We start from the raw sequence: 26,700 nt of genomic DNA on the forward strand, positions 1-26,700 counted from the left end.
AGTGAGCTAATCACCCTGTTCATCTTTGACTCAGAAACCTCCCTTATGTTGAAGACAGGTTGAGTGTCATTCACTAGCACTGAGCCCAAGAAACCAGTGGAGGGGTTCTGTATCAGCACCCAGTCAAAACAAAACATGGCACCCTGCAGAGGAAAATCTGTGCAACCACTGCACCACAGCAGAAAGCAAAACAGAGCTGTATTTCCTGACAAAATGTCACAAATATAAAACAATTAGAGAGTGTCATTTCCCCAAATTTGAAACCCTTATTCAAGGTTTCAAAGACCTCTCTGAGGCTAACCATCTTGTTGCGGGAGGACACAGAGAGCTGTGGGTTGGCAGTGCACTACATTGCTGCCTGCCATTTAATGAGGGACAGTGTCATGCCAATAGAGCTAATTGAATTTAATTGAGAGAGAGAGACTTAAATCAGTTATAGAACCTATTGCCCTTTATGGTTGTGAGGTGTGGGGTTCGCTTTCCAACCAATAATTCACTAAATGGGACAAACACCAAATTGAGACTCTGCATGCAGAATTCTGCAAAAAATATTCTCATTGTACAACGTAAAACACCAAATAATGCATGCAGAGCAGAATTAGGCCGATACCCGCTAATTATCAAAATCCAGAAAAGAGACGTTAAATTCTACAACCACCTAAAAGGAAATGATTCCCAAACCTTCCATAATAAAGCCATCACCTACAGAGAGAGATGAACCTGGAGAAGAGGCCCCTAAGCAAGCTGGTCCTGGGGCTCTGTTCACAAACACAAACAGACCCCACAGAGCCCTAGCACAGCGACACAATTAGACCCAACCGAATCATGAGAAAACAAAAAGATAATTACTTGACACGTTGGAAAAAACTAACAAAAAACTGCGAAAACTAGAATGCTATTTTGCCCTAAACAGAGAGTACACAGTGGCAGAATACCTGACCACTGTGACTGACCCAAACGTAAGGAAAGCTTTGACTATGTAAAGACTCAGTGAGCATAGCCTTGCTATTGAGAAAAGCCGTCATTGGCAGACCTGGCTCTCAAGAGAAGACAGGCTATGTGCTCACTGCCCAGAAAATACGGTGGAGACTGAGCTTCACTTCCTAACCTCCTGCCAAATGTATGACCATATTAGAGACACATACTGTATTACCCTCAGATTACACAGACCCACAAAGACTTTTAAAACAAATCCAATTTTGATAAACTGCCATATCAATTGGTGAAATTCCACAGTGTGACATCACAGCAGCAAGATTTATGACCTGTTGCTACAAGAAAAGGGCAACCAGTGAAGAACAAACACCATTGTAATTTACAACCCATATTTATGTTTATTAATTTTCCCTTTTGTACTTTAACTATTTGCACATTGTTACAATACTGTATATTGACATAATATAACATTTGAAATGTCTTTATTCTTTTGGAACTTTTGTGAGTGTAATGTTTACTGTCAGTTTGTATTGTTAATTTCACATTTATTTATTATCTACTTCACTTGCTTTGGCAATGTTAACATATGTTTTACATGCCAATAAAGCCCTTGAATTGAAATTGAATTGAGAGAGAAAGCTGTCCACTACTTGGGTCATGAAATGCTTGCCTTGTACCCCTGAGTCTGGGAGTCTGGGAACTCTCCTGGTTCTGAAATGCAAATATGCAAAATAACTGTCTTTCGATAAGTCTGTATTTCATTGCAATTAATTCCAATCAAATAATTTAAAATTAACATTGAAAATGTATTTCAAAATTAACAGTCAACTGGCTATCTACTTCGCTTACAATTTGACCACCATAAGCATGGGGCGAAGGCTAGGAACAACTGACATGGGAACCTTTAGTGCCATTGCCTTGTTTTGGAGGGTAATATTTTCATTTATTTTTCCCATCTCTTCTTGCTAGCAACGCCTCCAGTCAGGACGCTTTCGGCGGGTTCCGTTAAAATGGCTGTTACTGAGAGTGGAAACCCAAAGCAAGAACAATCGTAGTGGGTACAACTGCATCCAGTAGTATCGCTGGCGTCTGATAAGGAAAACTAAAGACTGCAACGCAATGGCTGCCCTAGATCAAAAGTCCCCCAACGTCCTCCTCCAAAGTCTCTGCTGCAGGATCACTGGGAAGAGCGAAGGTAGCTATGATGCTAGCTAGTTAGATTGCCCAGGCGCGGTTATGTGCATCTAGCCTGGTCTGTTGCTAGCTAGCTAACATTTAACAGTGATGCTGATATAACAGTTGTATACCAGCGTTCAGCTCGCCATCTAGCTACAGTAGCTAACGAAGTTTGTGTGACGGCCAATGTTAGTTAGCTTAGGCTAGCTAGTAACTGTACACCTAGCCAGCCAAGTCAGAGATGGCATGCTATGTATGGACCACAGCTAGTTAGCCACCTAGCTAACGTTATCTCGACCCTTATTTGTATTTAGGTGATGGCTACATCCAAGGCTTTAACTAGCTAACTACCAAAAGTGTGTCATAGCTAGATAGATATAGGTAGCTGCAGATACGGTTGACAACAGTCCAACCACGCCTTGGTTCAAATAAGTTAGCTAGTTAAGGATAGCTAGCTTGGCTTGCCAGGCTGCCAGAAAGTTTGCCCAATAAATCTGACTTTGATACCAATTCTTGGTAAAGTTATACAGTCTGAAACAAAGCACTGCACAATCGTGGACATTTTCCTTACAAGCCAGAATGTTGAATACAATTACGTTTGAACTTACTATACCGGTTGTCTGTGCAGTTAAGTCTTTCAGCTGCTCGAAATATGAGACAAAATATTCACCGGAAAGTATTGTTTACCCGACTTTTTAGAGCGCAGGTACTAAAGTTTAATTTTCTATCACTTGGCATGACTACCAGAAAGTGTAAGATTGGGAGCTAGCTACTGATTTAGGGGAAACGTTCTGCATCTGTAAGATTTGAACCAGTCTGAAAGATTAATTCACCAGTCGTGACATGGTTTAGGAAAAGCTGATATTCCATGCTCAATACTTCAACTCAACCCTATTTCACATTTCAGCTGAAGTAGCCCACCAGTTCCAGTATGCTGTGAGAGTCGTCGGGAGTAACTATGCTCCCACCATTGAGAGGGATGAGTTCCTAGTGTCAGAGAAGATAAAAAAAGAAAGTGAGTGACCTATGACCTATTATTAGAGACAATAATGTGAGTGATCTAAACTGGACTGGTTTGCTGCGTGAATCCTCTTTGAGAGTCCATCTCGACAGTCGAAAGTGGCATCTGCACATCACTGGTTTGCGCTTTCTCTGTTACCTTTGCAAACATGCATCCTTTGTTAATGTGGTCTTTTGTTGTTGTTTTCCCATTAGAGCTTTTCTGTCTCGTGTTATTTGACAATAAAGAAAGACGTTTGTTAAGAGTCTCCATAATAGTAAATCTCAATAGATTTTGTTTGTAGTCGGAGTAATGCCACTAATGACCATCTCATCGATCGCTAAGCATAGTAAATAAGATTTAAAAAACAGCACTTACCCTTGTTCAGAGTGGAGTTGAGCCCCCTTTAATCAACTGTTTTTGGAATTGGTGTATGTCTGTTTATTTAGTGGTCTGATTCTGTTTATCTTGTCCTTTGGTTCTCCAGTGCTGAAGCAGAGGAGAGAGGGTGACGCTGCCCTGTTTTCCGAGCTCCACAGAAAGCTGCAGACTCAGGTCAGTCTTCTGTTCCAAATACCCTGGTGCATATGCATACTTCCATTGGCTTTGAAAAGAGAACCAATTGAGAATCTGTGTGTTTTGCTTTCCATTAACAGGGGGTGCTGAAACACAGGTGGTCCGTCTTATACCTGCTGCTCAGTCTCTGTGAGGACCCCAGGAAACCGTCCAGGGTGGGTATACTTGTCATTACACCACAGTGCTCTACACACACACACACACACACACACACACACACACACTCTCTGCAGGAGGAGGGCAAGGGACCCAGTGTGCCACACCACAGAGAGCAGGCAAACAGAAGAGAGCCATTACTGCTGGGACTGAATAAACAAATTGGGTCTGTACACACACACTAACCATAGCTATATATACACAGTGCAGTCAAAAGTTTGGACACACCTACTTATTAACGCATATGGAATCATGTAGTTACCAAAAAAGTGTTAAACAAATTAAAATATTTTTTTGATTTTAGATTCTGCAAAGTAGCCACCATTTGCTTTGATGACTGCTTTGTACTCTTGGCATTCTCTCAATCAGCTTTACCTGGAATGCTTTTCCAACAGTCTTGAAGGAGTTCCCACATATGCTGAGCACTTGTTGGCTGCTTTTCCTTCACTCTGCGGTCCAACTCATCCGAAACCATCTCAATTGGGTAGAGATCGAGTGATTGTGGAGGCCAGGTCATCTGATGCAGCACTCCATCACTCTCCTTCTTGGTCAAATAGCCCTTACACAGCGTGGAGGTGTGTTGGGTCATTGTCCTGGTTGAAAACAAATGATAGTCCCACTAAGTGCAAACCAGATATGATGGTGTATCGCTGCAGAATGCTGTAGTAGCCATGCTGGTTAAGTGTGCCTTGAATTCTAAATAAATCACTGACAGTGTCACCAGCAAAGCACCATCACACCACCACCTCCATGCTTCACGGTGGGAACCACACATTCAGAGATCATCCGTTCACCTACTCTCACATAGAAACGGCGGTTGTAACCCAAAATCAGACCAAAGGACAGATTTCCACTGGTCTAATGTCCATTGCTCGTGTTTCTGGGTCCAACCAAGTCTATTCTTCTTATTGGTGTCCTTTAGTAGTGGTTTATTTACAGCAATTTGACCACGAAGGCCTGATTCACACAGTCTCCTCTGAACAGTTGATGTTGAGATGTGTCTGTTACTGAACTCTGTGAAGCATATATTTGGGTTGCAATTTCTGAGGCTGGTAACTCTAATGAGCTTATCCTCTGCAGCAGAGGTAACTCAGGGTCTTCCTTTCCTCTGGCGGTCCTCATGAGAGCCAGTTTCATCATAGCGCTTGATGGTTTTTGCGACTGCACTTGAAGAAACTTTCAAAGTTCTTGAAATGTTCCGTATTGACTGACCTCATGTCTTAAAGTAATGATGGACTGTCCTTTCTCTTTGCTTATTTGAGCTGTTCTTGCCATAATATGGACTTGGTCTTTTACCAAATTGGGCTATTTTCTATATACCTTGCCACAACACAACTGATTGGCTCAAATGCATTAAGAAGGAAAGAAATTCCACAAATTAACTTTTAACAAGGCACAGCTGTTGCTTGAAATGCATTCCAGGTGACTACCTCAAGAAGCTGGTTGAGAGATTCCAAGAGTGTGCAAAGCTGTCAAGGCAAAGGGTGGCTACTTTGAAGAATCTCAAATATAAAATATATTTAGTAACCAACACTTCTTTTGGTTACTACATGATTCCATATGTGTTTTTTCATAGTTTCGATGTCTTCACTATTTTTCGACGTTGTTGGAAATAGTAGAAATAAATATAAACCTTTGTGTGTCCAAACTTTTCACGGGTACTGTAGATACAGAAAATGGAAGCATTATAATCCTCTAGACTGCATCATCACAAACAGTAATTCCATTGTGGCCATGTCAGTTCTGTAGAACTCCATTAATAGCAGAAATAGCTATTCTATTAAATGTTCCATGTTATTCCACATTTAATTATTTAATTGATACATCATTGATTTAATGATAGCATGTCATTCTCAGGTTGGCAGCTATGGGGCGCTGTTTGCCCAGGCCCTCCCCCGGGACGCCCACTCCACCCCGTTCTACTGCACCCGACCTGGGAGCCTGCCCCTCAGCTACCCCGAGCGCTCGGGGCCTGGGGGCGTCCAGATCTCCACCAGCATGGGCACCAGTGGCATCAGCAGCCTGGGGGTGTACTCCCTCAACGGGCCCACACCCACCCCTCAGCCCCTGCTGGCCGGGTAAGGCCAATCGATGGAACCCTGTTTGTCCGGTCAGCACCCAGGACTCCATAGTCAGTCGTACATGACTCTAGACTTTCTTCAGTGTTGTTCCTGTGGACTTGCAGGGAGTGTGTGCTTTTGTTGTAGATCAGCACCGCATCTGAGTAACCAATGAACCTTCAGAATATGAAGGGGTCTTAAATTAGTAGGATATGTTAAAAAAAAATATATATATTTGTAGCCATTTGTTGTAGCAGGGTATTTCCATTCCGTTGTGAGCATCAATTATGCATGTCCTTCTCCACAACCCCACAAGCACTTGTGTATAATTAGTCTGGCTATACTCGTCTAGTGCCAGGGTAAGTATCTGATTAGTGGGTGGTTGAGTGGATCATCATCAACACTATAAAAGTCATTTGGAGCTGAGGCATCGCTACGCCCTCATTAACAGGCTATTAATGGTAATGGTCCTACAAGACAGTTTGCATTAGGAGAACCAACATGTATAGGGGAAGAGTTATGCATGTCGAGGGGGAGAAAAAATGTCTATAGTTACACGGATGTAAACATACAAAATGGTCTATTAAACATTTCTATTTTTTCTCTCTCCAGACACCCACCCCAGACAGCAGGGCAGCAGCTGGGCTCTCGGCTGGCGTGGGCCCTCCCCAACACCTCCGCCCTAGCACCTACCTCACGGGCCCCGCTCGGCCCCCCACCCCTGTCCACCCGGGCCCCCAGGCCACGCCATGACGGGGACCTCACTGGTGAGTTGGGGGTGGGGACTGACATTGTTGGGATGTATAAGCCTACTTTTTGTGTATGGAACTACATGGCGTAGTTGGGACAGGCTTCACGGTTGGAGGACATTTTGTAACGTAGGCAGAAGTTGGGCAGGGGGCCTGTAATGGTAAAAAACACATTGCTCTCTGCACAGTGGCTCTTCAAACTGAATACTCAATATTAAACAGAAAGAGATTAGGTCGGAGGGAAATGTACCAAGTCTGCAATGAAATGTTCCTGTTCTGCAGTAAGAACCACCTCACATAATCGCCTCATTTCATGAATGTTTAGTTGCTCTCCTGGTATTTAATTTGTCTTGGTGCTCCTCTGACAGGGTTGGGGGCTGACTTAAATAGATATATAGAGAGATACAGCACCTACTCAATCCAGGGTTTTTCTTTATTTGTACTATTTTCTACATTGTAGAATAATAGTGAAGACATCAAAACTATGAATAACACATATGGAATCATGTAGTAACCAAAAAAGTGTTAAACAAATATAAAATATATTTTGACTTGTTTAACACTTTTTTACTAACTACATGATTCCATGTGTGTTATTCATGGTTTTGACATCTTCACTGTTATTCTACAATGTAGAAAATATAAAAAATAAAAATAAAAAAAAACAATTGAATGATGTGTCCAAACTTTTGACTGGTACTGTAACTTTTATGGCTTTCGTTAATGTTGTCCTACTTTTTGTTGTTTTTCTGAATCCCTCGTTCTTCTTCTCCTCTCCAGCGGAGGTTGGTGAGGCTGCACTGGTCAGAGACATCCTGTATGTCTTCCAGGGGATCGACGGCAAGTTCATTAAGATGAGCAACACAGACAACTGCTACAAGATCGACTCCAAGGTGACGTGAACATTCGGTCATACGTGAACAATGTCCAAGGTGTCTTTGGTATTTCAGTTTGTGCCCCTTGTTCCTGAAATATTTCCCTGACGAATGCAAAAACTGATAACCAACTTCATAAGCTATTTGACCTTTCACTGAGTGTACAAAACATTAGGGAACACCTTTCTAATATTGAGTTGCACCCCCTTTTGCCCTCATAACAGCCTCAATTTGTCAGGGCATGGACTACAAAGTGTCAAAAGCGTTCCACAGGGATGCTGGCTCATGTTGACTCCAATACTTCCCACAGTTGTCTTGTTGGCTGGATGTCCTTTGGTTGGTGGACCCTTCTTGATACACACGGGAAACTGTTGCGTGTGAAAAACCCAGCAGCGTTGCACTTCTTGACACACTCAAACCGGTGTGCCTGACACCTACTACCATACCCCCCCCCCCATTCAAAGGCACTTAATTATTTTGTCTGGCGCATTCACCCTCTGAATGGCACACACACACAATCCATGTCTAAAGGCTTAAAAATCCTTCTTTAACCTGTCTCCTCCCCTTCATCTACACTGACTGAAGTGGATTTAACAAGTGATGGAGAGAGCAGGTATTCCTAATGTTTTGTACACTGCCTATATGTTAGTTAGTCAACGTGTTGTTTACACGCACCATGGTAGGTAGGCTAGAGGTTCAGAGCGTTGGGCCAGAAACCGAAAGTCTCTGGTTTGAATCCCCAAGCTGACTAGGTGAAAAATCTGTCTGTGCCCTTGAGCAAGGCACTTAACCCTAATTGCTCCTGTAAGTCTCTCTGGATAAGAGTGTCTTGCTAAATGACTAAAATGTTTAATGTAGAAGAGCGCCGTACTTCCATCCATACTAGCTAGACCAGTTATTGACAGATTACCCTGTTTCATCGCTAGCTGACTCCCTGACATCATGGCTGTTGTAGAACCGGCCGACCGACAGTGTTTTTCAGATTCAGCTGTAGTGCTGCTGACATCAAGGCTGATTATCTGTTTCTAAAAGGGGTAAAAAGCTTGACAGATCAATAGTTGGCTCTTTGGTTAGGAGCCACATCGATGGTGTCCCTCTATCATCCATCAAGGATTCATTACAACTTTCCTCCCTTCTAATATTCCTACAAATTACAGTCGACCTGTTTCAGCTATACATCTTCTCAGTGTTTAAAAAAAAAAAATATATATATATATATAGCCAGCGCACCTTTTTGAAGTCATCATTTACGCTATAAGCCCTATTCAATCTAACACGGTTTCCGGAATAATTAGAACAGAATACAGAAATGGAACATTATTAGAGACAATCATGTAGAGACGGTGAGTATCAACACCTCGTCCTCATAAGACGACTCCGTCAGCAGAGAGACACTGCAGACAGTTTGGGCTCCAGGCTTCTTGGCGAATGTCTTCAATCTGTGGAACAAGGGCCACGCTGACTACCATTTAAAAAAAGTGAAATTAGTTCTGAACAAATGGGTGTGAAAGGGATGAACCTTGAATTCTAATGGTCCTCCAACTGGCAAAGGGCTCTAATAATACAGCTGATGTGTTCCTATTCATGATTCTGGGCTGAAGAGCGGAGCTGCTGTTCCTTTGGTGATGCTGTAGTCATGGGGGGTTGTGGCGTACTTGTGTGTGAGTGACTGAATGGTAGCCTGGCAGCAGGAGAGGCCCGTTTTCCGATTGTGAGTGTCTCCTGTTTGTGGGGAGCCATACAGGACAGGTGGTACACACGGGGATAATTAGCTACCAACCTGGCAACCCCTTCAAATATTAAATGGGTTACTTTGACAGATATTCACAGTATTCCCTGTATTTTATGCCTGTGTGTGCATTCTCCTGTTGTAACTTCTCCAGTGTGTCCCTAGGTGGTTCTCTGTAAGTCTCTGAGGGACACCAGTAACCGATTGGCTGAGCTGGGCTGGCTCCACAACAAGATAAGGAAGTACACTGACTCGCGCAGTCTGGACCGAGCCTTCGGCCTGGTGGGACAGAGCTTCTGTGCCTCCCTGCATCAGGAACTGAAGGAGTACTACAGACTTCTGGCAGTGCTGCACTCACAGGTAAGACACACACCTTTCTCTACCTCTCAAAACACTGTACTGCCTTGTTCAAGTGAATGAACTTTGTTCTTAGCCCTTCAAGAGGAAAACCCATTTAGGCTACAGGACATGTAAAGGTGTGTTTGACAGTTGCAGGTGGAGGATGACCAGGGAGTGAACCTGGGAGTGGAGAGCAGTCTGACCCTCAGACGTCTCCTAGTCTGGACCTACGACCCTAAAGTCCGCCTCAAAACCCTGGCTGCCCTCGTTGACTTCTGCCAAGGTAGAGTTGTGTCTGTGGCGCCTGCTGATTGGTACCATCAAGTATCCATTTAAATAGTGTGTGTGATTCAAGTGTGTGGTTCAAATGTTGTGTGTGTAGGGAGGAAGGGAGGGGAACTGGCATCAGCAGTCCATGCCTATGGGAAGACAGGGGACCCTCAGATGAGAGCTCTGGTGCAGCACATCCTCAGCCTGGTGTCACATCCCATCCTCAACTTCCTCTACCGCTGGATCTACGACGGAGAGCTGGAGGACACTTACCATGAGGTGACGCGCGCACACACACCATATATTTAATACACACACCATATATTTAATGTACACACCATATATATAACACACACACCATATATATAACACACACACCATATATATATTTAATGTACACACCATATATATATTTAATACACACACCATATATTTAATATATACACACCATATATTTAATGTACACACACCATATATTTAATATATACACACCATATACAGTGCCATGCGAAAGTATTCGGCCCCCTTGAACTTTGTGACCTTTTGCCACATTTCAGGCTTCAAACATAAAGATATGAAACTGTATTTTTTTTGTGAAGAATCAACAACAAGTGGGACACAATCATAAAATGGAACGACATTTATTGGATATTTCAAACTGTTTTAACAAATCAACTGAAAAATTGGGCGTGCAAAATTATTCAGCCCCCTTAAGTTAATACTTTGTAGAGCCACCTTTTGCTGTGATTACAGCTGTAAGTCGCTTGGGGTATGTCTCTATCAGTTTTGCACATCGAGAGACTGAATTTTTTTTATTTATTTTTTTATATATGTACATACATACAGAAATTCATACATACATACATACATACATACATACATACATACATACATACATATAGATATAAAAAAATTAATGAAAAGAAAAATTCAGTCTCTCGATGTGCAAAACTGATAGAGACATACCCCAAGCGAATTACAGCTGTAATCGGAGCAAAATATATATATATATATACATACATACATACATACATACATACATACAAATGTCTTGTTATCAAACTATAGTTTTGGCAAGTTGGTTCGGACATCTACTTTGTGCATGACACAAGTAATTTTTCCAACAATTGTTTACAGACCGATTATTTCACTTACAATTCACTGCATCACAATTCCAGTGGGCCAGAAGTTTACATACACAATAAACAGCTTGGGAAATTCCAGAAAATTATGTCATGGCTTTAGAAGCTTCTGATAGGCGAATTGACATCATTTAAGTCAATTGGAGGTGTACCTGTGGATGTATTTCAAGGCCTACCTTCAAACTCAGTGCCTCTTCGCTTGATATTATGGGAAAAATCAAAAGAAATCAGTCAAGACCTCTGAAAAAAAATTGTAGATCTCCACAAGTCTGGTTCATCCTTGGGAGCAATTTCCAAAAGCCTGAATGTACCACATTCATCTGTACAAACAATAGTACGCAAGTATAAACACCATGGGACCACGCATCCGTTATACCGCTCAGGAAGGAGACGCGTTCTGTCTCCTAGAGATGAATGTGTATCCAAATGTAATGTACTTTGGTGTGAAAATCAATCCCAGAACAACAGCGAAGACCGCTCGGCAAGAAAGAAGCCACTGCTCCAAAACCGTCGTAAAAAATCCAGACTACGGTTTGCCATTGCACATGGGGACAAAGATCGTACTTTTTAGAGAAACGTCCTCTGGTCTGATGAAACAAAAATAGAACTGTTTGGCCATATTGACCATCATTATGTTTGGAGGAAAAAGGGGGAGGCTTGCAAACCGAAGAACACCATCTCAACCGTGAAGCACGGGGGTGGCAGCATCATGTTGTGGGGTGCTTTGCTGCAGGAGGGACTGGTGCACTTCACAAAATAGATCATCATCATGAGTTAGGAAAATTATGTGGATATATTGAAGCAACATTTCAAGACATCAGTCAGGAAGTTAAAGCTTGGTCGCAAATGGGTCTTCCAAATGGACAATGACCCCAAGCATACTACCAAAGTTGTGGCAAAATGGCTTAAGGACAACAAAGTCAAGGTATTGGATCAATCCTATAGAACAATTCAGAACTGAAAAAGTGTGTGCGAGCAAGGAGGCCTACAAACCCGACTCAGTTACACCAGCTCTGTCGGGAGGAATGGGCCAAAATTCACCCAACTTATTGTGGGAAGCTTGTGGAAGGCTACTCAAAAACATTTGACCCAAGTTAAACCATTTAAAGGCAATGCTACCAAATACTAATTGAGTAGGTGTACATTTCTGACCGACTGGGAATGTGATTAAATAAATCAAATCTGAAATAAATAATTCTTTCTACTATTATTGACATTTCACATTCTTAAAATAAAGTGGTGTTCCTAACTGACCTAAAGACAGGGAATTTTTACTAGGATTAAATGTCAGGAATTGTGAAAAACTGAGTTTAAATGTATTTGGCTAAGGTGTATGTAAACTTCTGACTTCAACTGTGTGTATATATATATATATATATATATATATACATTTTTTTGTCCATGACAATAACATCAAATTGATCTGAAATACAGTGTAGACATTGTTAATATTGTAAATAACTATTGAAGCTGGAAACTGATGATTTTTAATGGAATATCTACATTTATCAGCAACCATGTGTTCCAATGGCACGTTATTCGCTAATCCAAGTTGACCATTTTAAAAGGCTAATTGATCATTAGAAAACCCTTTTGCCAGCATCACGGAATCACCTCTTCACTGTTGATGTTGAAACTGGTGTTTTGCAGGTACAATTTAATGAAGCTGCCAGTTGAGGACTGGGGTGGCCTTGATGACAGCTTTTACATTTATTTTTACTGCTCTAATTACATTGGTAACCAGTTTATAATAGCAATAAGGCACAGCTAAGGGGCTGTGTCCAGGCACGCCGCGATGCGTTGTGCATCAGAACAGCCCGTAGCCATGGTATATTGGTCATATACCACACCCCATTGTTCCTTATTGCTTAAATATAATACACACACACACTTCCATTAGTTTGTCAAGGTCCGGATGGTAGTAACTGAGCTCAGGCTGAAGTGGACTCAGACAGACGTCAGACAGGTTCATCTCCGAGCTGAGATGGAGGGAAAGGGGGACGGGAGAGGGGGGGTGCGGCGGCCTTCCACATGAGGATGGATGAGAGGACGGTAATGGGGAACTGAGTGATGGCCCTCTTCTCTCTTTCCTCCTATCTCTGTCCTTGCTCTCCATCCATTTCCCTGTCTCCACAACTACAGGACAGTAGAAGGCCGTGAATCTAGTCCTAATGCACCTGCTGCTGAATCGCCCTCTCAGACTCCGTCTACCTGAGACTAAGTGCTGATTGGACAAGCACAGAGCACAGGAGAGTTGTAGCGGCTTTCAATACCGACTGCCGAGCTATTCTCAGAAGGGAACGCTTCAAAGGGCACACTGGTTTTAAGCCCCCTGTATTGACCCTCCCCGTAGCAGGGCTAAGTGATAGTTATGGAGCTGTTCGTTCCCAGCAGAGGGGAATGAGGGTATGGCTCTGAAGCTTACAGGCACCTCTGTCAGCCCAGGGGGCGGCTGGGAGGTGGCGTTACACTGTAAACACTCATTATGACAAGAAGAGCGGAAATTAAAATCAAACTTTTATATATATATATATGCTTTTTGTTTACTAAAAGGCTTTTCAATCCCCCTTGTTGTACCCCCTAGGAGAGAAGTCGTCACCTTGTAACACTGATGTCTACTTATCGGCATCCATTTTGGTTTTCAAGTTGAACCACTGGCTCAGTGACGATCAAGATTGAGAAATGGAACCACCATTCACTTTCTTTGCAATACTGTAATAAGTATCCATTGTTGTAGTAATCTCCTGTGTTCGGATATAGTTGAGTCCTGTCTTTTAAGGTGTGATTGTGATGGTGATGGGGATTCCTCTCCCTGCAGTTCTTTGTGGCGTCTGATCCTACGGTGAAGACCGACAGACTGTGGCACGACAAGTACTCACTGAGGAAGTCCATGATACCCACCTTCATCACCATGGACCAGGCCCGCAAGGTAGACACACACACAAACACCAATTATCTCATCCTCAACGTAGAAAATACCAACTTTGCATTCACATGTCACTTTTGCTCGCTCTCTCTTTCTCTTCTGTCTCTGTAGGTTCTGCTCATTGGGAAGTCCATTAACTTCCTGCATCAGGTGTGCCATGACAGAACCTCACCAGGGAAAATCACCCCGGCCTCCAAGTCTACAGACTCCCCCAAAGATGGTACGCTCTCTGACCTCTCTCCCCCACGCCAACACACTGTGAAAGGGGCCTGTCAGTGGCTAGCTCAATACAACACAGGCATTTGGTGTTTGGTACACATTTGTACATAATATACCTCCAGAGAGTGTGTATTCAGCAGGCAGTGTCTTTCGACAGAGTAGAGAAGCCTTGGTCTTGCCATAGTAGTGTTTGTAGCTAGTGAGAGCAGAGCCGTATTGATCTGTTTGGCATCAGAACTGGTTGTACTGTTATGGTACTTACTGTCGTATCGACTGGATTTAGTCTCGCTCCTCTCTCCGTCGCTGATCAATGGTTTTACAGTTCCTTCCTTAGCCTCGTCCTTGAGGGGAATGACTGCATACTGACTGGCGTTGGAAGGGGAGGGGTTGGGTTGTATTTTTACCCTGTCTGTCCCAAATGCCACCCTATTCCCTTTTATAGTGCACTACTTCTGACCATAACCTTAAGGGTCAAAAGTAGTGCATTATGAAGCGAATGGAGTCTGCATCCCAAATAGCACCCCAAATAGCACCCCAAATAGCACCCTATCTTGAATTATAGATACAGAGTTCAAAAAACGTTCTGAGAGATGAGTTTAATATGCATCATGTAGTGCCAACTCCAGTACCCACATCATGACCACAGATAATAACTCTCTCTCTGTAGCTGCAGAACTGTTATCAGACCTGGAGGGGGCGTTCCAGGGGAAGATAGATGCAGCCTACTTTGAAACCAGCAAGTACCTGCTGAATGTCCTCAACCAGAACTATCTGCTGCTGGAGCACCTGCAGGCCATGAGACGATACCTGCTGCTGGGCCAGGGAGACTTCATACGCCACCTCATGGACCTGCTAAAGTTCGTACACACACACACACACACAGGTGTACAGACAGATGGGTACGCACAAATACACACCCACCCACCCCATCCTACATGTCATATATTGACGTTAGTGTTTGTCCCTTCAGACCAGAGCTGGCCCGCCCAGCCACCACTCTGTACCAACACAACCTGACAGGCATCCTGGAGACAGCCGTGAGGGCCACCAACGCCCAGTATGACAACGCTGAGATCCTCAAGAGACTGGACGTACGCCTGCTGGAGGTAGGCTGCAGCTCATACCATTACTACTGTCATAGGCTACAGCTCATACCATTATTACTGTCATAGGCTATAGCTCATACCATTACTACTGTCATAATAATAATAATAATCTCTACTCTGTCGAAAGACACTGCCTGCTGAATACACACTCTCTGGAGGTATATTATGTACAAATGTGTACCAAACACCAAATGCCTGTGTTGTATTGAGCTAGCCACTGACAGGCCCCTTTCACAGTGTGTTGGCGTGGGGGAGAGAGGTCATTATTACTGTCATAGGCTACAGCTCATAATATTACTACTGTCATATGCTACAGCTCATACCATTACTACTGTCATAGGCTACAGCTCATACCATTACTACTGTCATAGGCTACAGCTCATACCATTACTACTGTCATAGGCTACAGCTCATAATATTACTACTGTCATATACTACTGCTCATACCATTACTACTGTCATATGCTACAGCTCATACCATTACTACTGTCATAGGCTACAGCTCATACCATTACTACTGTCATATGCTACAGCTCATACCATTACTACTGTCATAGGCTGCAGCTCATACCATTACTGCTGTCATAGGCTACAGCTTATAATTTTACTACTGTCATATGCTACAGCTCATACCATTACTACTGTCATATGCTACAGCTCATACCATTACTACTGTCATAGGCTACAGTTCATACCATTACTACTGTCATATGCTACAGCTCATACCATTACTACTGTCATAGGCTACAGTTCATACCATTACTACTGTCATATGCTACAGCTCATACCATTACTACTGTCATAGGCTACAGTTCATACCATTACTACTGTCATATGCTACAGCTCATACCATTACTACTGTCATAGGCTACAGCTCATACCATTACTACTGTCATATGCTACAGCTCATACCATTACTACTGTCATAGGCTACAGTTCATACCATTACTACTGTCATATGCTACAGCTCATACCATTACTACTGTCATAGGGTTTATCTCAGTGGGCTAACACGGTATTGAGTCAGGGGTTTGAAACACAACCTGGTAACCCGTTGCTCAAGACTGTTAGCCTTCTGAGCTGAAGCCTAGATGGTTGATGTCTGGATGCTGGATGTACATGTGTCAGAGTTACCTATTGGATTTCAAACTGTCAACTTGGCACCATGTTATCCCTCTGAACTAAAGCCTGGTCATCAACCCATCTGTGCTCCTTCTGTAGGTGTCTCCCGGGGATACAGGCTGGGACGTCTTCAGTTTAGACTACCACGTAGAGGGTCCTATCGCCACGGTAACCACAGCACTTTACATACATACACATACCATCCTATCTGGTGTTGCCTTGTCTCTCTCCACACACACACACACACATACACACACAAACACACACACCCTCGCAAACAATCCAATAAGCTTCTCCTCTTCTCTCTTCATTCATCCATAAAAGCCCATCTGGAGCATCTGAACGTTGTTTCTTTCTGTTCTGTTATACAGTGGGGCAAAAAAGTATTTAGTCAGCCACCAATTGTGCAAGTTCTCCCACTTAAAAAGATGAGGCCTGTAATTTTCATCATAGGTACACTTTAACTATGACAGACAAAATGAGGGGGAAAAAATCCAGAAAATCACATTGTCGGATTTCTAATGAATTTATTTGCAAATTATGGTGGAAAATAAGTATTTGGTCAATAACAAAAGTTTATCTCAATACTTTGTTATATACCTTTGTTGGCAATGACAGAGGTCAAACGTTTTCTGTAAGTCTTCACAAGGTTTTCACACACTGTTGCTGGTATTTTGGCCCATTCCTCCATGCAGATCTCCTGGCTAGGCCACTCCAGGACCTTGAAATGCTTCTTACGAAGCCACTCCTTCGTTGCCCGGGCGGTGTGTTTGGGATCATTATCATGCTGAAAGACCCAGCCACGTTTCATCTTCAATGCCCTTGCTGATGGAAAGAGGTTTTCACTCAAAATCTCACGATACATGGCCCCATTCATTCTTTCCTTTACACGGATCAGTCGTCCTGGTCCCTTTGCAGAAAAACAGCCCCAAATCATGATGTTTCCACCCCCATGCTTCACAGTAGGTATGGTGTTCTTTGGATGCAACTCAGCATTCTTTGTCCTCCAAACACGACGAGTTGAGTTTTTACCAAAAAGTTATATTTTGGTTTCATCTAACCATATGACATTCTCACAATCTTCTTCTGGATCATCCAAATGCTCTCTAGCAAACTTCAGACGGGCCTGGACATGTACTGGCTTAAGCAGGGGGACATGTCTGGCACTGCAGGATTTGAGTCCCTGGTGGCGTAGTGTGTTACTGATGGTAGGCTTTGTTACTTTGGTCCCAGCTCTCTGCAGGTCATTCACTAGGTCCCCCTGTGTGGTTCTGGGATTCTTGTGATCATTTTGACCCCACGGGGTGAGATCTTGCGTGGAGCCCCAGATCGAGGGAGACTATCAGTGGTCTTGTATGTCTTCCATTTCCTAATAATTGCTCCCACAGTTGATTTCCTCAAACCAAGCTGCTTACCTATTGCAGATTCAGTCTTCCCAGCCTGGTGCAGGTCTACAATTTTTTTCTGGTGTCCTTTGACAGCTCTTTGATGTTGGCCATAGTGGAGTTTGGAGTATGACTGTTTGAGGTTGTGGACAGGTGTCTTTTATACTGATAACAAGTTCAAACAGGTGCCATTAATACAGGTAACAAGTGGAGGACAGAGGAGCCTGTGAGAGACAGAAATCTTGCTTGTTTGTAGGTGACCAAATACTTATTTTCCACCATAATATGCAAATTAATTAATAAAAAATCCTACAATGTGATTTTCTGGATTTTTTTTCTCATTTTGTCTGTCATAGTTGAAGTGTACCTATGATGAAAATTACAGGCCTCATCTTTTTAAGTGGGAGAACTTGCACAATTGGTGGCTGACTAAATACTTTTTTCCCCCACTGTACATGTTCATTCAAAGGCCACCAGTCAACCATGTTAGATGAAGTCAAGTGCTGGCTGGTTTTGTGTTGTTCTGTGATGTGGTGAGAGAACTGTAAATGCTGTGCTACCCTGTGACAGGTGTTCACGCTCTCTCTCTCTCTTCACACTGTCTCCTTTGTCTTTCTCTCTGTCTAATTTGTCTCTCTCTCTCTTTCTCTCCTTTGTCTCTCTTCTTGCTTTCTGTTTCTCTCGCTGGTTCTGGCTGTGGCAGGTGTTCACACGGGAGTGCATGAGCCACTACCTGCGGGTGTTCAACTTCCTGTGGCGAGCCAAGCGTATGGAGTACATCCTCACTGACATCTGGAAGGGACAGATGTGCAACGCCAAGCTGCTTAAGAGCATGCCAGGTGAACACACACACACACACACACACACACGTTGGTAGCTATCAAGTAAACACGTTGGTAGCTATCAAGTAAACACAATGATACACACACACACACACACACAACCATGCAGTTCCCTCTCACCTCCAGCAGAGGGAGTCATGTACAGAAGAGCTGTAGATAAGGCAGCCAGGGTAACATGTTAGATGTTGTGTTACAGAGCTGTCTGGCGTGCTGCACCAGTGCCACATCCTGGCCAATGAGATGGTCCACTTCATCCACCAGATGCAGTACTACATCACCTTCGAGGTCAGGGGCTGTACTTTTTCTTCTTCTTCCTCTCTAATCCTCTCACTCCTCTCACACTCTCCCTCCTCCCCTGTCTGTCTGGGTCTCTGGCTGTGTGTGTACAGGTGCTAGAGTGTTGTTGGGATGAGTTGTGGAACAAGGTAGAGAAGGCCCAGGATCTAGACCACATCATCGCTGCCCACGAAGGATTCTTAGACTCTGTCATCTCCCGTTGCCTACTGGACACCAACAGCAGGGTGAGACACACGTATTGTCATACACTCTAACAGGCACTTACTGACGTCCACTTCTCTTTGACCTGCCCTGTTGGCGCTTAAAGGGATACTTCGGGATCTTGGCAATGAAGCCCTTTATCTATTTTCTCCAGAGTCAGATGAACTTGTGTCCAGTATGAAGGAAGTTGAAGGTAGTTTCGTGACCCAATGCTAACTAGTCTTACCGCAATGACTGGAAGTTTATGCGTATCTACTAGCATGCTAGCAGATACCCATAGATTTTGTCATTGTGCTAACGCAAGTTAGCAATTGCGCTAGAGGTAGTTAGCAACTTCCTTCAAAGTGCACGCAGAGACTTAAAAAATGGTATCGGCGAGTACATCTGACTCTGGGGAATTAGATGAAGGGCCTCATTGCCAAAATCTCTAAGTATCCCTTTAAGAATTTCCCTGGACCCAGCTATTACATCTGCGACCCTGTACATGTGACTAATAAACTCTAATGTCATCTAGAATGTTCTTCTCTCCCGCTAGTCCTTGTTGAACCAGCTGAGGGCGATCTTTGACCAGATCATAGAGTTCCAGAGTGCCCAGGACTCTCTGTACCGCTCTGCCCTGGAGGAACTCACCCTGCGGCTGCAGTACGAGGAGCGGAAGAAGCACAGGGATTCTGAGGTAGAAGGATCGGGGCTTGAAGTGGACTGAAATGAGTGCCAGCACTTAGGGCTGTTACGGTGACCGTATTACCGCCACACCGGCAGTCATGAGGGCAGTCAAATTCCACATGACTGATTAGTCAGGGTAATTAGGCTTCTCTAAGCTCTGATGCTGCTGCTGTTCATTAGTAGTCTACTAAACTTGCTAACTGCCTGGTACTTGAAAATTGAAAATCTAATCAAACACTTCATGAGAGCTCATGTTGCGCAACATTTCTATAGGCTATGCAATTATGTGAGAAAACAGAGTGATGGCTTCTATTAAAAAGAGGAGGATCCCATCAGCTTTCTATTGGCTAGGCCTACTATATTTGATTTTTTAAACGTTCCTAATATTAAGCACATTGCTTATATGTACAACAAGAGTATAGCCTACTGGCTGACAAGAAAATAAATGCGTCCTCCATTTGCTTTTTAAGTGCCTAGATTTTTATCCCTCTGCCCCAGTTTGGAGACAGGTGCATGATAATGGCCCATTCTAATTCAAAACAGATTTCACATATATTATTTACTATATGTAAAGACCAGATTAAATCAAGAATAGTCTGATGGGTGACAATATTATCACTTAAGAATGATATATTATCACTTTCTTTTGCAACTTTTTCAATCATAGTCCCACACCTCATGTAGCCTAGCCCATAGGACTATATATTTTGATAGGGTTTGTATCACAACTAAATTGGCCAAATAACTTCTTAAAATTAAGCAGATGAATTCGCTTTACAATGGGTGTAGAGCCTCACTGGCATAAATACGCAGCCTGTGAGTTTCAAGTTTGGGGAAGATCATTTTCACCATTAAAAATGCACCTTTTTATAATAAAAGCATTACATGCATAATCTATCTTTTGATAATGGTGTTTTCCAGTTAATGGAACATTTGTGCTTGTAGCCGTGTGCGCATTGCTGCAGTTAGAATGTGAGGAAATAGCCTAATAGTTTATCAACAATTTAAGCTAAATGTTCTGATCTGTTGCGTCAGCCTCATTGCGTAAAATAAATGTTTCTTTGATGCAAGAGGTTGTATTAATTTGATCTATCACATCCCACAACTGTCCCAGACGGTTTGAAATATTTATTTCTCACACAAAATATAGAATAGGTCAACATTTGTACTATGGGGGATAGTACATTGACATAGGCTAGTGCTTTTGCTGTTCGTTAGGCCTCTTGTTGGCTGACGAAAAGTAAATATGGAAAGTTCTTCCAATATCTTCAATATGCACCTCGGAATTGGATAAGGACTGGTGCAGTTGCACCCCCAATGTGTCTGTCTTCACTTGTAGCCTGTGAGAAAGACTAGATCACGTGACAGAGAGCCAAGTGAGTGAGAGTTGCTTTTTTTTAGGGGCATTACGGCCACACGAAAGGGATGTCGCTGGGAAATTCGAGTCATTATCAAGTGCCGGTAAAATTATGAATGAGAGACTGATGAAGTGTGTACAGTCTGCACAAAAAAAAACAAAGCAGAGCTCATGCCTTTCAAGCAACTTTTCTCAAATCCTCATTAGAGTCGCATCATGCAGCCTTAGAATGTATTAAAAATCAAAACATACAGCCCAACATTTGTATCACAACTAAAGGTACATAAATAACTCTAAATTAAGCATATAGGAGTACCTGTTTCTTTGTTAACCGCTCAACACAGAATAGCCCATGTGGGCGCTCCCTCAAATCATTTGGAGAAGGTATCCTTTATACTTTATTTAGCTTTGTTCAATTGTATTCTTCATACTATAAAAAAACTATAAATAATGCCACAGAATTCTAAGCAAATCTTGTCTGCTAAATGAGTGTAGCCCACAGCCATTTGGCATAGCCAGATCAGGACCTATCATAATGACAACTCAGAGTATGCTATTCTGTTCTTCTGAAATAGACATTTTCATCATATCATGTTTCTTTAGACCTGTCTAAAATAAATAATGGATTTATTGTGAAGGTGTGGGCTGTATTACATGGATTTATTGTGAAGGTGTGGGCTGTATTACATGGATTTATTGTGAAGGTGTGGGCTGTATTACATGGATTTATTGTGAAGGTGTGGGCTGTATTACATGGATTTATTGTGAAGGTGTAGGCTATATTACATGGATTTATTGTGAAGGTGTGGGCTGTATTACATGGATTTATTGTGAAGGTGTGGGCTGTATTACATGGATTTATTGTGAAGGTGTGGGCTGTATTACATGGATTTATTGTGAAGGTGTGGGCTGTATTACATGGATTTATTGTGAAGGTGTGGGCTGTATTACATGGATTTATTAGACTTTTTGAAAAGTAGACATTCCAAAGGTCTGCATTGGTGTGGAAGCCAGGAGATGCTGAATGTGTTAATGTTCATTAACGGTCTGTTACTGTGAGACTGGCAGTTATTTGCTTGACAATCACCGGCTGACAAAGTTTATATTTAGGTTCCGGTACTCTGCAATATTTTTAAGACAATATTCTATAAGAAGTTGCCGGTACTCAAGCAGTATAACATTTTGAGGTGTTGGTTTTCAGTACCGGTGTGTACTGGCCCAATTCAAGTACTTATAATGATGATAACTTTTAGTTATAGAGCGCAATTGGAGGGCCATGTAGTCTTCAGAGAGTTCCATGTCCTGTTTGTTCTAAGTCGTCTGGAACCCAGCCAGGGGCCAACTCAAGTTCCCCCTTAATGGCCACTGGCCATGCTGGTGTTGTTGTCATTCTATTGATTTAACAGGCCCTGAGCATCAGACTATTAAACTCTAAGTGTTAGAAAAACAAACAGCCTCGGCATTTGCCAAGTTTCTCTTTTAATAGCTTGTAAATAAGACTGAGGTCCAAGGTAAGAGGGTTTGGGGTGACAGAAGCTGTTGGTCAGTGATGGGGGGGATATTGGATTTTATATTAACTTTAAATAATGAGGCGTTGAGTGTATTTACATGAATGAGAAGTATGCGAGTAGAGAAGACATTGAAGGTCATGTCTCTATGGGGAGAATGCTGGGGTCATAGAGTGGGAATCTGTAACAGTTTAGTATGGTTGTTAGTTACTCATTTACTGAAGTGAAGAGATGGCACTGGTTACTCTTTCAAATCAAATTGTATTAGTCACATGCGCCGAATACAACAGGTGTAGTAGACCTTACAGTGAAATGCTTACTTACAAGCCCCGAACCAATAATGCAGTATAAAAAAAAATACAGATAAGAAATAAAAGTAACAAGTAATTTAAAGAGCAGCAGTAAAATAACGAGACTATATACAGGGGGGTACTGGTACAGAGTCAATGTGCGGGGGCACCGGTTAGTTGAGGTAATATGTACATGTAGGTAGACTTATTAAAGTGACTATGTATAGATGATAACAACAGAGAGTAGCAGCGGTGTAAAAGGGGGCAATGCAAATAGTCTGGGTACCATTTGATTAGATATTCAGGACTCTTATGGCTTGGGGGTAGAAGCTGTTTAGAAGCCTCTTGGACCTAGACTTTGCGCTCCGGGGCCACTTGCCGTCTGGTAGCAGAGAGAACAGTCTGACTAGGGTGGCTGGAGAATTTTAAGTGCCTTCCTCTGACACTGCCTGGTATAGAGATCCTGGATGGCAGGAAGCTTGGCCCCAGGGATGTACTGGGCCGTACGCACTACCCTCTGTAGTGCCTTGCGGTCAGAGGCCAAGCAGTTGCCATACCAGGCAGTAATGCAACCAGTCAGGATTCTCTCGATGTTGCAGCTGTAGAACCTTTTGAGGATCTGAGGACCCATGCCAAATCTTTTCAGTCTCCTGAGGGGGAATAGGTTTTGTCGTGCCCTCTTCACAACTGTCTTGGTGTGCTTGGACCATGTTCATTTGTTGGTGATGTGGACACCAAGGAACTTGAAGCTCTCAACCTGCTCCATTACAGCCCTGTCGATGAGAATGGGGACGTTCTCGGTCCTCCTTTTCCTGTGGTCCACAATCATCTCCTTTGTCTTGGTCACGTTGAGGGAGAGGTTGTTGTCCTGGCACCACACGGCCAGGTCTTTGACCTCCCTATAGGCTGTCTCGTCGTTGTCGGTGATCAGGCCTTCCACTGTTGTCATCGGCAAACTTAAGGATAGTGTTGGAGTCGTGCCTGGCCGTGCAGTCATGAGTGAACAGGGAGTACAGGAGTGGACTGAGCACGCACCCCTGAGGGGCCCCTGTGCTGAGGATCAGCGTGGCGGATGTGTTGTTACCTACCCTTACCACCTGGGGCAGCCTGTCAGGAAGTGCAGGATCCAGTTGCAGAGGGAGGTGTTTAGTCCCAGGGTCCTTAGCTTATTGATGAGCTTTGATGGCACTATGGTGTTGAACGCTGAGCTGTAGTCAATGATAGCATTCTCACGTAGGTGTTCCTTTTGTCCAGGTGGGAAAGGGCAGTGTGAAGTGCAATAGAGATTGCATCGTCTGTGGATCTGTTGTGGCGGTATACAAATTGGAGTGGGTCTAGGGTTTTTGATACCACACTGATGCTGCAACAACAAAGTTCCTTCTGAAACTTGACACCTAATGTTGCCTGTGTGTGTGTGTGTTTTCAGGGTGAGTGGGGCGTGACTGCTGAACAGGAGGCAGAGGAGAACAGGAGGATCCAAGAGTTCCAGGAAACCATACCAAAAATGCGCTCTCAGCTACGGATACTAACACACTTCTACCAGGTATGGGTCTTACTCTCTTCTCACTGCCACAGTGGCTTTCACTAGGACAGTCTGGTTGTCTGTGGTAGTGTTCAGTGGATAGGACCGTCTGGTTGTCTGTGGTAGTGTTCAGTGTATAACATATGTGGTTGGTTGTGCTCCTTCTCAGGGCATAGTGCAGCAGTTCTTGGTGCTGATAATGACTAGTCCAGACGAGAGCCTGCGCTTCCTCAGCTTCAGACTGGACTTCAACGAGCACTACCGGGCCAGAGACCCCCGTCTGAGGGCCTCACTGGGGGCCACCAGGGGCCGAAGGCCCTCCAACATCTGACCTGACGCACACCACCATGTCACAACATAGAGACAGAGAGCCACATGGAATCTGCCTTGATAGTATTTATATATGACATGAAGATGACATCAAAGTAGAGCTAGATGGAATCTGTTGTGATGACATCACAATAGAACCAGACAGAACATTGACATCACAAAAGAGCCAGACAGAATCTGTTGCGATGACATCATAATAGAGCCTGGTGGAGATAATACCGCATTCAAAACAACTAGGAACTGAAATCTCCGACTTCAGTGCGTTCAAAACAACTGGGAACTCGGTAAAAAACAAGCTCCAACTGGGAAAAATCGTTTTGAAAGGTCATCCAACTCGGAATTCCAAGTCGGGAACTCGGGCCTCTTTCCAGAGCTCTGACTTTCCTACCTGAAGATCACTGACGTCATGATTTGACCGATTTTTTTTTTTCTTCAGAATTCCCAGTTGTCTGTTCAGTGATCTTCAGGTCGGAAAGTCGGAGCTTTGGAAAGAGAACCCATAGGAGGATGCTGTAGTGGTGACTTCACAGATTCCATTTGGCTCTGCATTTAACACCTCAAGACAAATAGGGCTAACTGGGATTCATTTCACTATGACATAAACAAACAGAACATTTTGAAACCCTGCCTCCTCCCCCAATGTCATTGGCAAATTACTCACACAAACAAACACACACGCTCAATTCACCATACACACACACACACACACACACACACATCCACGTTTCCCACTCTTTCACAGTCCCCTCTTGGGAGGTGTGGTTTTAGAAGCCTGTAATTTTAGTAGTCTGCCTCCAGCCTCCAGCTGTGTTCGTCTGATAGGCTACCATCACCGTGTGAATTTCATATTGTACATTTGATAATGAACAGAATGTCTTGATTTGATTGGTTTGTTTACATGTTCTGTGAATATTTTGTTTAGGTTTTCTTACTGACATTTGTTTATTTTTCATACCAGTGTCTTAAAGTCTGCGGTGTGTTTTATAACTGTTAATAAACACTGTTCTAGCTGTTTAACAACTGTATTATGGAACCAACACCGCAGGCTCCCACCCACCTCTAAAGAGATTCAAAAACAATGCCCACAGCCCCTAAGGCTAAAAGACTGACAGACGTTAGGATTTTTATTCGTGTTTTGTATTATTTTAACTGGGTTTCTCTTGATTCTCCTTGCAGACTGTGGCCTCTGTTCTGCTTGTGAATCTGTCATGTTGAACCAGCTCAATTCCTTAATTGTACAAGACAGATTTGTCAAACGTGTTACACCCAACAACTTATGCCACTTTTCTCCCCTGACCACTCAGACAAACCTGGGAAAATACTTTTGTCATAGTGCGACATTAAACCTTGAAGAAGTTACAAGTGGAATGGTAACTGTATGGTGACAAAACTAGCCTTTCAAAACCCCCCTATGATGGACTATACTGTAGTATTCGGGTGCATCTCAATAGTCAGAGGTGGCTTCCTCGCCTCCCTTCCCTTTTCACTGATCCGAAAGCGATATGGAAGATGCTTACCAGGACTTGCTTTCATTCACCTGTCAGCAGAGCAGATGAAGGAAAGGAGGCAATGAAGCTATTGTCTGCGTCCTAAATGGCACCATACATAATAGGGCGCCATACATAATAGGGTGCCATTTGAGATGCAGAGTTAGAGATGTACCCTTTAGTGTTTTAACCTCTCCCAGCAGGCTACCCTGTCTTTCTTTCCAATCACAAGTTCTCATCAGGGCGTGCCAAGAGAAGATGCTACTGGAAGACCTCTGTCTGTAAATCCTGTCCATTGTATAGCACAGATGTATAGAAATGACATACCATGGACACAAACATACTGTCATCTCTTTAATAATAAAGTCAAGTTTTTTAACAGTTTGTACTTCGTTTTTTGTCATCATCAGGGGTGCATTCTAAGTAGACTATAA

At 43.2% G+C, this 26,700-nt stretch overlaps 1 protein-coding gene across 2 annotated transcripts; it reads left to right on the plus strand.

The window, feature by feature from the left end:
- Window positions 1-1,849: 1,849 nt before the first annotated feature.
- Window positions 1,850-26,645, plus strand: LOC118370011 (gamma-tubulin complex component 3 homolog). 2 transcript variants are annotated; one of them, XM_052499518.1, is made up of 21 exons: window positions 1,850-2,131; window positions 3,020-3,127; window positions 3,600-3,667; window positions 3,769-3,843; window positions 5,702-5,922; window positions 6,517-6,671; window positions 7,434-7,546; window positions 9,423-9,617; window positions 9,753-9,879; window positions 9,979-10,145; window positions 13,827-13,937; window positions 14,046-14,154; window positions 14,821-15,010; window positions 15,124-15,259; window positions 16,481-16,549; window positions 18,470-18,605; window positions 18,805-18,893; window positions 18,998-19,129; window positions 19,642-19,782; window positions 24,354-24,470; window positions 24,619-26,645. In XM_052499518.1, the coding sequence occupies exons 1-21, from the start codon at window positions 2,056-2,058 to the stop codon at window positions 24,778-24,780; spliced, it is 2,697 nt and encodes an 898-aa protein (XP_052355478.1). In that variant the 5' UTR covers window positions 1,850-2,055; the 3' UTR covers window positions 24,781-26,645. The 2 variants fall into 2 exon arrangements, with proteins under 2 accessions (XP_052355478.1, XP_052355477.1); XM_052499517.1 differs by having other exon boundaries at window positions 1,851-2,131; window positions 9,747-9,879.
- The last annotated feature ends 55 nt before the right edge of the window (window positions 26,646-26,700 follow it).

The sequence above is a fragment of the Oncorhynchus keta genome, chromosome 37 (assembly GCF_023373465.1).
Source record: "Oncorhynchus keta strain PuntledgeMale-10-30-2019 chromosome 37, Oket_V2, whole genome shotgun sequence".
NCBI classification, from domain to species: Eukaryota; Metazoa; Chordata; class Actinopteri; order Salmoniformes; family Salmonidae; genus Oncorhynchus; species Oncorhynchus keta.